This window comes from Oryzias melastigma, linkage group LG2 (assembly GCF_002922805.2).
Source record: "Oryzias melastigma strain HK-1 linkage group LG2, ASM292280v2, whole genome shotgun sequence".
NCBI classification, from domain to species: Eukaryota; Metazoa; Chordata; class Actinopteri; order Beloniformes; family Adrianichthyidae; genus Oryzias; species Oryzias melastigma.
In genome coordinates this window covers 13,055,531-13,068,245 of record NC_050513.1, presented here as the reverse complement: position 1 = coordinate 13,068,245, position 12,715 = coordinate 13,055,531, and the positions used below count along the sequence as shown (strand labels likewise).

The following is a 12,715-nucleotide window of genomic DNA, read 5'->3' as shown; positions in this document are numbered from 1 at the left end:
GACATGTTAGCCGGGTTAGCCTATTCGCAATATTTGTAACTCTCAACCTTGTTTGCAACACGCAAAAGCAGACCCATGCCACTAAGACAAATGTTACTGTGACTTTGCAAAGTATTGTCAGTAACACAGAAAACAAAAACACAGTTACACACCAATACACGTTAGCTGGGTTAGCATGTTTGCCATACCTGTCACCAACAACGTTGTTTGCACCACGGAAAGAAAAATATGATACGGCCAAAACAAAAGTTACTGCAAGTATGCAAAACATTGTCAGTGAAAAACAACGTGGCTACATGTTAGCCACGTTAGCATAATAAAAGTACCTCCTAGTAACTCTTAACCTTATATGCAGCACATAAAAACAGACTGATACCACTAAAATAGACGTTGCCATAACAACACAAACTCCTAACCCTGATAGTAACATTTTAAAACAAACAAAAACACGTTTCGACACTGCTACACGTTAGCCGCATTAGCGTATTCACAATACCTGAAACTCCCAACCTTGTTTGCAACACATTAAAAAAGACTGATGCCGCTAAAGCAAACGTTACTATGACAGCATTAATTCCGAACAGAAACAATTAAAAGAAGCACACACACACAGTTTGACACCGCTACACGTTAGCCGGATTAGCATATTCACAAAAACTACAAACTATTTTTGCAACACGTAAAAAACTGATACAGCTAAAAAATAGGTTACTATGACAACACTAACTTAAAAAAACACTAATTAGATTAAATAAAACTAAGTCGTTAGCCATGTTAGCTATGTTAGCCATATTAGCCATGTTAGCCATGTTAGCCATATTAGCGTATTCGCAATACCTTTAACTCCACACCTTTTTTATAAAATGCAAAAAAAAAAAACAGATGGATACCACTAAGTAAATGTTATTGCGACTACGTAAAAAGCAAATATTTGTTAATAGCACGTAATGAAAAAACACATTTCGACACCACTACATATTAGCTGCGTTAGCGTAGTGACAATATCACCAAACCAAATATTTTAACCTCTCAAAATCACTTTGGCATAAGAAGGTACACGAGTTAATCCATAGATGAGGTGCTCAGGATTATGTGGCACTTGAAGAAAATAAATAAGTTTAGTTCAAGAGTCTCATCGAGATTGTAGAAGCAACTATTGTGGTTTATGACAAACTCTATTACATTAGGTTTAGGAAAATGTCACAGATCACAAGAATTTGTCTTATTTAAGTCACTCTTATATGGAAAACTAGCCTTTTTTAACACTCAAACTACCTTTTTGAGTCAACTTTAAACTTCCCTGATAAAAAACGTTTAACCTTGGAGCTCCAAAGCACTTCAGTGACTAACATTTCTTGTCCTCCGGTGATGGGAAGCACCAGTTCCCAGGGTGAAGAGGGGGAGAAAAAAAAGAGCTATAAAAAGACAAAGAATGGCATTTTCTCAGGCGTTTTGGCAACACCAGCCAGACGGTCCAGCTACCTCCCATGCTCTCATTTCTAGCTGTTCTGTTTTTAGAGATAACAAAGTCGGCCAAAAATATCAACAACGCCCCCTCCATCCCTGTGAGTGTCCTATCTTTGAATGGGACACTTTAAACCATAATCCATGCTACTCATCAGGACCTCGTCACTTCAGTGTGGGATTAGAGGACAGGAGGAATGAAACTTTAGCATCACGTTGTTGCTATTAGCAACTGCACATGTGTGAGAAATGCATCCTCTACTGTTGCATCCAAATGACAGAAAAACCCGTGCTCCTTCGCCGTGACAGTACCCCCCCCCTCGCTTACCCTGATGGAGACGCAGCATCCTGGTTCATTCAGAGGACACTCATGGTAATCCACCGGCTCGCTCTCCTCCTGCTCTGCAGCTGCTGCCCCGCCGATCCCACAGACGATAAAGTTTACATCCACAGCGCCGGTTCTCCCCCGAGCGCTCCCGGCCTCGCTCCTCTTCTTCCTCTTCTGCTCGCTCAATCTCAATCTGCCAGCATGCGTCCACTCTCTCTCTCTCTCTCTGCTCCTCCTGCTGCTCACAGCTCTGCCTATCTACTCCTCTCTCACTGCTCTGTGCCGCTCAACACCCGCCTCCCGGCTTTATCTCCTCCTCGCTGGATTTCTCTGCTCAGTTCATCTCTTTCTGTCTGCCTGCGTCCCTCCTCCCCGGGCTTACATGGACGTCTAACATGTGTTCTGGTGCCCCTCTGAAGGTGGCTTGTTCCTCAGGGGAGGAGAGGCAAAGATGGGCTGGGGGGTTTGTGCACACAGGAGGAGGAGGAGGAGTTTTTAAAGTAACGGGGGGGTTAACCATAAGGGGACGTGAAGAGGCAAGCAGCAGACGGCTTGTGATGTTCCGCTAACTGGGCTTTTTGAAAGGAAGAGGAAAGGGGGAAGCGAGGGTGACAAAAAGGACAGATAGGAGCAAGTGAGGAGATCAAGAGGGCAAAGACAAAGGGTTCAAAAAAGTTACCTTAAACTAAAGTCCTTGAAGCTAATTAAAAGAAAGCTATAACCAACTAACTAACGAAGCTTCTTGTTAAATCGCAGTTCCACTCCAGTCCACTAGGTGGAGTCATTTCAAAAAATAATCTTAACCTCGCAGTAAAGAATGTTGTTTTTAGTTTTATAGAAACACGGAATAAACAAGTTTTAACCCTCAAATATCGGAGATGTTGACGTTAACGCCTAAATAACACGCAATCTTAGACCTAGCATAACTCTTCGGCGGTTTACACGGTCAACGTCCATCAGCCAACTCTTCCCCCTCCCCGACGGGGTTTCTTAGCAACCTCCAACGGAGCTTTCCAACGACCGTGGTTTTTAATTTAAGCCAAGAAAATAAAAAAAACAGGGGTCTATTCATATACAAGCGAAAACATCAAAAGTGAGCAGAGTAGGGAGCTTATGGCCCCTCCCCCATTGTCTCTTTTTCCAACTGCGTTTTTTTTGTCTCCTCCTGATTCACAGTAATACAAATCAAGAAATACTCAGAAATGCCTTTTCAAGCTTAATTTTCTTTATATATGTTCTCTGACATAAGAAAATGGCACAAGAACATATTAGAAACCCCATTTTCCTCAGAGAGGGTCTTTAAGTTTACTTTGGTGGGCCGTCATCCTTTTCCCTACCTACTATTATTGTTATCATAAACATAAGCATGACTTCACTGGTTTATTCTGAGCACTTCCCCTCCGGACAGCGACTATACATTGTTGTGTAGCATCAGATAATGTGCGCTTTCAACTTATTCTAATCAGAAACAGAGCTTACAGACGATCAAAGGTTTCACCCAAATTGTGCTCGGTTATTTTAAATGTGTGCATTCAGTGAGGTTTAGGGTCCACAAAGCATCTGGATTTAGTGTAACAATAGTTTATCTTACTGTTTTAGGAGCACTTAACCCATAGAGTCATTAATATGAAAAATATGGGATCTATGCTGACTAAGTAACCCTTAGTTTTCAATTATTATACAATTTTTCTTGAACCAGGGGGTCGCGTTGGATAGATAGAGTCATGTGTGGTTCAGGGGTCTATAAAAGCTGGTGAGTCCTACTTTACACAGAATTTCTACACTTGGATCAATATCAAAGGTTTGTATGAAAATGGCTTTCCATTTTGACTAAAGAATTGTTAATGGATAGTCTAAAATTTCTCAACTTGTTGAGCAAATTTCCCAGTGTCCAGCTCAATTGTCATTGTGTGGCATTGCTAAGAAACATACTGTAGATTAGGCAATGTGGTAATTTAGACACATAGTCCAGTTGTGCTACCCAATGCCTTAGTCACATGCACTTGTACAGAGGGTTGACCCACACAAGTGCTGTGGGGTTTTTGGGTTGTCCGGTCTTGTAGAGGGTCATGGAGAGGGAGCACAGGTGTGTATTGCAGTTTCTTTTCTCAAGGGACATCGTCAAAATGGACAGAACGATTGTCGTTCGTGTGTTAAGAGTACCGTTTGACCCCGGATCTACACTGGTCCATCTGTGGTCCGTCTCCGTTGCGTTGCGTTCGTCTAATGACCGTCAGTTAGTTAACATTGTCTCTGTTGTGTTTCCGGTCCCTCCCCCTGAGGAGGAGTGGTTTGTCCTGCCACCCCCTAAGCAATCGGAACTCAAGTAAGCTCAGTGAGGCCTTGTAAAATAAACCACCATTGTCCACGGTCATGTGGTTTAAAAATTTTGTATGAAGTTTTAATTTTGAAACCCGGAACTGCGTCTGGTTCTCTGGCTTTTTGCTTCGACATTGACACGTCAACGGAATAGAAATAGAACTCCTGCGTAACGCTATTGATACTGGGATATGGATTTTTAGATGCAGTCATGACAACGGTGATGTAAAAATTCAGATTGATTAATGAAAATCCAGTTTCTTACATTAATGCATTGGAGAAACAACGCACACGAACTAGTGGAAACCAGTCTTGAGTGTTGCTGTCGTATGGTGTCCGTACACCTCCCTCTAGTCATTAAGGTGGTTCACGGACCCCTCCGGTTCACTTTTTGACATTTAGGTGTCCCTAACTCGTTGTTATTTGACGTGCTGGATTTTACCATTAAATCAGGAGTCCCCATCATCCGGGCCGTGAATCGGTACTGGGTTGGCTTGGTACCGGGCCACAGGCAGGGGAAAAAAGGCATACATTAGCTAAGGGTCCCCAACCTTCCAGACGCGGTACTCTAACCTGGTACCAATATTTTGACCCAGTAACGGTTCTGTGTCACCAGGCTTGAAGATTTAATGGGAACAACCAGCACGTCAAAAAAACAACAAGTTGGGGACTCCCAAAAAGGGGGCCTGAAGCATACGTTTATATATGAACAGTTGGGAGAGAGAATTTGTAGGTTGTGTAGAAAACAGGCTCACTTAGTGGTCAATGATCTTTACCCGTAAGAACCCGTGGTTACATCATTGTAACAGAAAACCATCACAAATGTGTTCTGTGGTCTCCTCGGTTTGTGGCATGTTCTAGATAGTTTTTTTTCGGGGTTCTTATGAGTTTTAATTTTGTGTAGGTCACATATGTCCCACATACAAGTTTGACTTTATTTTGCCAGTATATCCTCCCATAAGGGCAGTTGTGACTAAGACTTTAATGCTTTGAAGCTGATTTTAAATTCAGTGGCTTTATCAATAGTCTCTGATAAATAGGTGTAAGATAGAAATCCATAACATTGGAGTTTCATTAACTCTTGTATGAATTGGAAGGCACTCCCTTTGCAACAAGTCCAAAAGGTGAGGGCGGTTTGGAAGCTAAAGACAAATGAATAACTGGAAAGGAAAAGGGTAACAAAACAAAAGCCCACAAAGATCAGCGCCTGACGGAACTGGACAACCGAAAAAGCGATCAAGAGAGTGACGGTCAGCGAGGAACTGGAACAGAGAAGAGGAAAGCGCTTTGGGTCCGCTTTGGGTCGAGCAGCTCCAACCCATCTGCCGCAATCACAATCAGTTTCAGCTGAGTAACTCTGACAAACTACAGCCTGGAGCTCGCGGCCGCAACCAGGCGGGACGCCTACAAGACGGAGAGTGGGGAAGGGAGGGGGGGTACCGTTCATTGTCTGCTCCCCCTAAAGGACCAATGCACGAAGAGGGGCGGGTGAAAAGGAGGAATTAAAAGGGTTTCGGTGACAGGAGCGCCCCCGTTAAAGAGGGGCGGACTTCGCCCCGCTGTCACTAATGCCCTAAACAAACAATGAAGCATGTGAGAAAAGTGGTCATAGAGAACGGAGGACGAGGGGGTGGACAAGCTCAGGACGAGGAGAGGTAAACGTGCACCCACCCCCTCAGCGGTCATAAAATATCGTTACGATGTAAATCTAGCTTCTCGTTTGTCATCATGAAACTCAACGAGATTCATGAGGCTTCATTCCAAACGCGACACAGATGGGCTAAATCGTGTTTGTCGTAAGCTCAGCTGTTTTTGTGGCGACGATCTGAATACGAAGCCAACTTGATTTGATTTTTTTTGTTTTTTTTTAAGAGCAGGTGGTCACCAATTTGGTTAAAAAAGGAGACAAATGTTGGCACTAAAACATGCAAACGCAGCATAATCAAGAAATATCAAAGACAGTGCCTTGATGTGATTCAATTTCAGAGACGCGAGCTAAAAAAACTGTTAAAATCGTCTAAAATCGAGTCCGGGTCGTGTGCGCTGAGTGATCTGCTGAGCTCATTAAGGCGCTGCTTATTGCCCTGCCAGGGGTGTCAGTGACAGATTCCACTGTTTGGAAACACACAGCCGCCCACACAGCCAGCCTGGCTCCACCACTGTCACAGACACACACAGGCTAGCATTCCGTAGGGAGGAGGGGGCGCAGGCAAGGAGACAGGACGGTGCTGGGAGGGACAGAGGCCGGAGGGTCGATCGGTGCGGGGTGGTCTGAGGTGAAGCGAGGCTGATAATGCTCGTGGCGCTCCGGTGGAAGAAGCAGCAAGTCTTGTTGGGTCAAGTGTGGGTTTGCAAAGATGGGTCAAGAAAATTTTCTTGTATTGCCAGAAATGTACAGTCGAGTAACTGTTGTGTGACACAGTACTAAAAAACAGTAAAAACACCAATAATCTGTACTTCAATGCACATATTTATATAGCCTTACAGTCACAGTACTATTCACCCATACACACCCTATAACCACTAGGAGCAATATCAGGTTCAGTGTCCAAGGATACTCTGACACATGGCAAGGCAGGGACCAAACCTGCAATATTTCAACCACAATGTCAATGACCGTTAGCAAAAATGTGTCACAAGTTTGGAGAAATTAGCTTGTTTTCACTTTTGGAAACACGTCTTATGAGAACATGAAAATGTGTTGGTTTGATGGGTCAGGAGTAGATTGGGAATACAACGTTTTCTCGTCAATGATTGAAGACATCACCTACTCATTCATGAGTCAAATCAGTTTATTTGACTAAAAACCTTTGAGGTACCTTAGCACGGTGTACTATAATGCTACATTGGATTGTTCATTCCTTCATGGGACGGAAATATGAGGAATTTTTCGGTTTGGCACTTTAACCGCTCTCTTATGGGGTCCAGATGACCCCACCCTTACATTTAGGTGTTAGCCCCTCCACGTCAAAGGTACACAAGACGTCATGTCTGTCATTGGACACCAGTAAAGATTGACAATCATTGAAAAAAAAAAGTTCAGCACACTGTCTTGTGGGGTCCAGATGACCCCATTTTCATGTAAACAAGCCTAGGAGAGCGGAAGAGTAAAAGTGGTCAAATAGTCTAAGAAAGTCTTCAATGAAACAACAAAAAATCAGAAATCAGCTTCCTTTTGATTGCATTTGCTTTAGTCGAGGTCATTGATAGTATTTCTAGAGTCAGGTCACTATCCTATCCCGCTTAACCCTTGTGTTAACGTATGGGGTCCAGATGACCCCAGCCTTACATTGACGTGTCATCCCTCCCATGAAAAATGTGGACCAAGGTTCAACATGATTTCATGCCTGCCAGTGAAAATCAAAACTCATTGAAAAAAAGTTCCTTGCGCTGTCTCAAGGGGTCCAGGTGACCCCAACTTCCAAGGTCAACATACCTAAGATATCTAAAGGGTTAACAACTACCTTTGATGACTACCATTGTCAAATCATGCAGGATAGTGTTCTCCAAAGTCCAGGGTTGGGAGATTCTTATCTATAGAACAGTATTTCTCAATCAGTAGGAATGAAAAAGATGACAGGTCTTGATTTATATTTCGAGGAGAAAGTTAGCGGTTTGAGTTTGTGGATGGATACCCCATTTTTTCCTTCTGTAGAGTAGTTGTTTAGGGTAACGGCTAAAGCTCTAGTCGAACAAGGCGTTGACCCACATGGGTGCTATGGCTATTTGGGTTGTCCAGGCCCGTGGAGGGTCGTAGACAAGAGTGGCTGCATCTTATCCCTAGTGCTAGACTAGGCACCTAAACATCTGGGAATGAGGTCATATAGAACCATATTTTCAGTGATTCTTAAGTTGCAGCAGCTAACAAAACTGGAATAAAACAGAAGTTATAGGAAATATCCCCTGGTTTAAGTCTGGGGGACGTGAATCAAAATCACCAGTAGGGGACCTTTCTGAGTGCATGTTCTCCCCATAAATGTGTGGATTTTCTCCGGGGACTCCGGCTTTCTCCCACCATCCAAAAACATGCTTCATAGGTTCATTGGTTACCCTAAATTGTCCCTAAGTATGTATGGGTGTGTGATTGTGGCCCTGTGACAGACGGGCGACTGCCCGGGCCCATGAGTGGTTAGGTTAGTCTCCGGTAGTCCCGTGATCCCGAAAGGGACAAAACGATTTAGAAAATGGATGAATGGAATCCAAGGATTAATTCTCAAGAAAAAGTGAACTAATACAAGACGCTTCACCCTGCAAAGGACTGACAACCCGTCGAAGGTGTACCCCACCTTCACCCAATTGTAGCCAGGACAGGTTCCAGCAACTCAGTGACCCAAAAGAAGGGTAAAGTTGTTCCTTGATGTACTATACACCCCAAGAGGCATTCAAAGTTGACCTAAAGATGCATCAAAAGCGAGTATCATCTGAATGATTTTACTGTAACTCAGTGAAGTACGGTCCAGGTCGATCGAGACTCGCTGCCTCACATATGAATGTGCAAACAACCTGTCAGCTGTCAGCTAAACTTCCCCCGTCTGACACTAATCCCCTGCAGCTCGATCACAGATGAGTGACCGAGGGTGGGGGGAGGAGGCCACCACGCGTCACTTGAGCTCATTACCGCCGCAGTCGATTTCTTCATCGAGGTGTGTGTTCCAGTTCTGACATTAATCACGGGGATGGGGCCGTAAAGACGATTAAACTGGGAGAATGTTTCACGGGTCCGGGGCTGTGAGACCCATCCTGGAGATTTTTGGCTGTCTTGACCTTTTTTTTTTTTTTTTAGGGAGAGGAGAGGGCGGGTTCGGCTTTAGGGACAAGTAAAGGAAATGCCAAAGTGTGGAGAGGCCGGGGTGTTTGTTTACCCAACATAAGGCTGCCCAGGAAAACATCCAGACTGATGCTGATCACATGATGGCTGCGAGAGCCTCTCCGGAGCCCCGAGTGTGTGTGCGCCGCTGCGTTTGTGTGGCGTTTTTTGTGGGAAGATGAAGAGTGTTCAATGAAAACGATAATGCACTTTGGTCATGTTTCATTAGGCAGGGTGGGGGGGTGGAAGGATGGTGGCGGTCCAGGGAGACTGGATTTCTCCTCGCGTCTATCTGGGGAAATGCTTCGAGTCATCAGTAATGGACTGAGCAGGATTAAGAACCAGAGATAATCTTTAATTAAAATGAAGGAAATCTGCTCAATTTAATTCGGGAGGTGATAAATACTCTACAAAGTAGGAACGACTGCTGAGGAATCCGGAGAACTTCCCCACAGGAGAATACATCTCGTGCAGATTTTTTTTTTATCATTCCTGTGAAACAAACAACTCAACTTGATGAGTTATGAAAAACTGGTATGGAAGCCCGGAGGGGCCCAATTTACCAGAAAATGAAGACAAAGTAGAATTGTAAGATAAAGTAACTAAACATAAAGAGCTGAAAAAAGAAGATGAATGGTTGTGATAAAAAAAAACACTTTTTTGCAAAAATAAATAAAATAAAAATAGAGACAATCTGAGTAAAGCAAGTTTTAGGTATTTATCTATTTTCAAACCGTTTCAAGTCGTCTTTTAATTACAATTATGCTGTTTTTAGCCAAAATCAACAAAAATCTGTCACTTTCTAGAATATAGTTTCCAAGTTGTGGGCGTGACCAATGAAACCCCGCCCACTTTTAACCCCTTCTTGTTGCGTAAAGCAATATTGGAGCCAAACAGCTTGGATACCAAGATTTATAAACAGAAAATCATTCACAAGTGGATGTGTCAAAAGGGGGCGGAGCAGAAAACTTGTGTCCCCGCCCACTCTTCGTATTTTTAAGTCACAAATATAATTCCAAGGTACATTTTTCGTCTTCTTCTGATTCACAGTGATTTAAATTTATGCATAGTTTTCTTTATATATGTACTCCATCATCACAAAAATGCTACAAAAATGTGTTAAAAACAGCAAAAACTATTTTTATCGATGTGGGTATTCGACTTTTCCCTTTAAGAACAAATATTTCTTAGTTTACTAAAAGAAAATCACCATTTTTTTGCTTGGGTAAAAGCAACGTTGTGATCATTAAATGAAATCAATGTTACCATTTTATTGTAGTTGCTTAATATTCAGGTAGATTTTAAGTCATACTCTTTAAAAAAAAAAAAAAAAAAAGTTAAAAGTCTTGGGAAATATTGTGATACATATTGTATTGTGAGCGGGGTATCGCAATATGTATCGTATCTCCAGACTCAATACACCACACCCCTGTGTACTGTGTACTAAGTACTATTTTATATTGTATTTGTTACAACTGAACAATGTTAAAAGTTCTTAAATGTTAAGCTTTGATGTATTTGTCAGGTTACAGTTTCTGGAAAAGCTCCTTATTCCAGATAAAACAGGATTCTATTAGTATCAAAGCAGTTTGCTGGAAAAAAAAAACTTCCTATCAAAAACCTCTGACCAATCGTCTGCCTCCAGGCCCCCTCTAGGCATTCTGGGTAGTATAGTCAAAGCTACATTAACAGTCTTGTTTCATTCATTGTCTGTATATCAGAACTGGACTGATACAGTTCACGATACAGAAGCCGCCATATTGGAACCAGATGACGTCAGTCAGTAAGCAGTGATTGGTCCAAGTTGGTCAACATTTCGATTTTGCGATATATCTCGATATTCATTCCTACGATTGATTCTTGATTGGTTCTCACCAAGTATCGATCTTTTATTTTCTTTTGAAGAGGCTGTGAAACTTTATATTTGTCATCCTTTGGTGAAACGTTCCTTTGGAGGTAGATAGGGGGTGCGTTTCAATACCGGATGTTGCGAGAACCAATGTGTTTGGCAGCTACTTGAATTATTAAATCCTTGTTTTGTCGTTTACAAGAATTTTGAACTAAGTAGTGACACTGATATTTGTGTTTACTGCTGGTAACAATGAATTTTACAAATCATTCCAATTCAATCGGTGTCATAGTATTACTGATTTGCACTAAACTGTCTATTATTTGTTGCAAAAAATAAGACAAAAGTTGTTTATTACGATTGTGTTCAAGCTAAAAAACTAATGGAGATATTTTCTTTAAAAAATGTGTTCTTCTATATAGTGTGTTATTACAGACGATTTTTACCAATTATAGCGATATCGCGATATCATCGATATTCTTAGCTATGTATCGCATATCATGAGGTACCCAGGGATTCCCATACATAGTTTCTATAGCAACCACTCTCGTCACTCAGAGGTGGTCTTGTTTGAAGTCCACACTCCCTACCACTCGAATTTAAATAAGCAATCAAAAGTGTTGAATGTCTCACATGACTTTCATCGAGGCATCTGATTGGCCAGTTTACATCAGTCAAAAATAATGTGAAATATTTAAAAAAAAAACAGTTATTCTGACATTTATAATGACTGAATAAAAGCTATTTATTTCTCAATAGAAGTCTATGGGTTTAAGGAGCCAGCGGGTACTTCCTGTTTGGAATATGAGGGGGAGGGGTCACTAAGCCAATGATTTATTGCGTTCTGTAATCTGAAAATGCAGTATTTTATTTAAACATATTTTAGTTGAGTACATTTTTTCTTCTTTTTATTGACGTTTGGCACCTTTAGGCTTCCATACCACACCCCCACATAATCCTCAGTCGTATGATCTCTGTGTGGTGTGTCTTCACGCCTTCCTGTTTCCTCTCGGACTTAAAGGGATGTTTTCTGATGAGCCCTGAGCCACTCAGGGGGGCAAATAACTTGGTTGCAGCCACTGTGACACCAATCAGCCGAGCCCACCAACAAACAAAAGCCCCTCATAGGGTGGATCTCCGTCCGTATCGTAAACTGAGGAAGTTTTTCCAGTCATTTGTCAGACTAACTGTCATAAACGTATGGAAAACAAATAAAACGTTCTAAAAAAAAACTGATAAAACCTGCATGTTTGGCAGTAAGAAACTGGAGTCCGTAGACCTGAGTGTTGAGGTAACGCTCCCTTTAAACCAGAAACCGTGGACGATCAGATAAAAAGGGCTTACTTCTCTAAACGAACTAAATGCATAATTGGAGGTCTTTTTTACACTACGAGATATCAAGCTGTAATTAGGCATAAAGCGAAACCCCACTGCAAAAGAAACAGCTCTTAAACGCGGCTAATTGCCTCCAGGAATGCAGACAATAGCCCATTCAGGCCCAAAACCAACAATACGTGTCACAGGTTGCAGAAAACACAACATATGCATGTTGAGAAAACATGAGACCCAGAAATTACATGCACACAAAGAGTCCACAGAGAAGGTAGACTTAAGGGAAAAAAAAACTTCTCTTTACATTTAATGCACAGTCTTGACTCAGAAGGGACTTTTTGTTTAAAGGCTTAAATCTAAAGTTGTTAAATGTTTTTGCTCGCATTAAAGTTCTAGTTTAATTGGTGTTTTTAACTCTTTCTACTAATTAAAATCACTGTGAGTCAGGAGCAGACGAAAAACTGTTTGAAAATTTGAAAATAACAGTGCATGGAAATTACAGTGGGCGGGGCCACAAGCTCCCTGCTCCGCCCCATTCAAATAGATTAACTACTCGTTCTCCTCATTCGATTTGCCATCTGGCTCAAAACGGTACGGCTGGATAGCTCCAATATTT

The 12,715-nt window shown here is 42.0% G+C and overlaps 1 protein-coding gene across 4 annotated transcripts in view; it reads right to left on the bottom strand.

Moving 5' to 3' along the window:
• Window positions 1–12,715, bottom strand: part of LOC112156703 (nck-associated protein 5) — a 196,632-nt gene that overhangs the window by 115,072 nt on the left and 68,845 nt on the right. The window contains exon 1 of one of the 4 annotated variants that reach the window (XM_024288993.2): window positions 1,793–2,206. The exons of the other annotated variants lie outside the window; for them this stretch is intronic. Coding sequence (XP_024144761.1) covers window positions 1,793–1,821 — 29 coding nt within the window. The 5' untranslated portion in view covers window positions 1,822–2,206. Of the gene's footprint in view, window positions 1–1,792; window positions 2,207–12,715 lie in introns of those variants that run through there. 4 annotated transcript variants of the gene reach the window in all.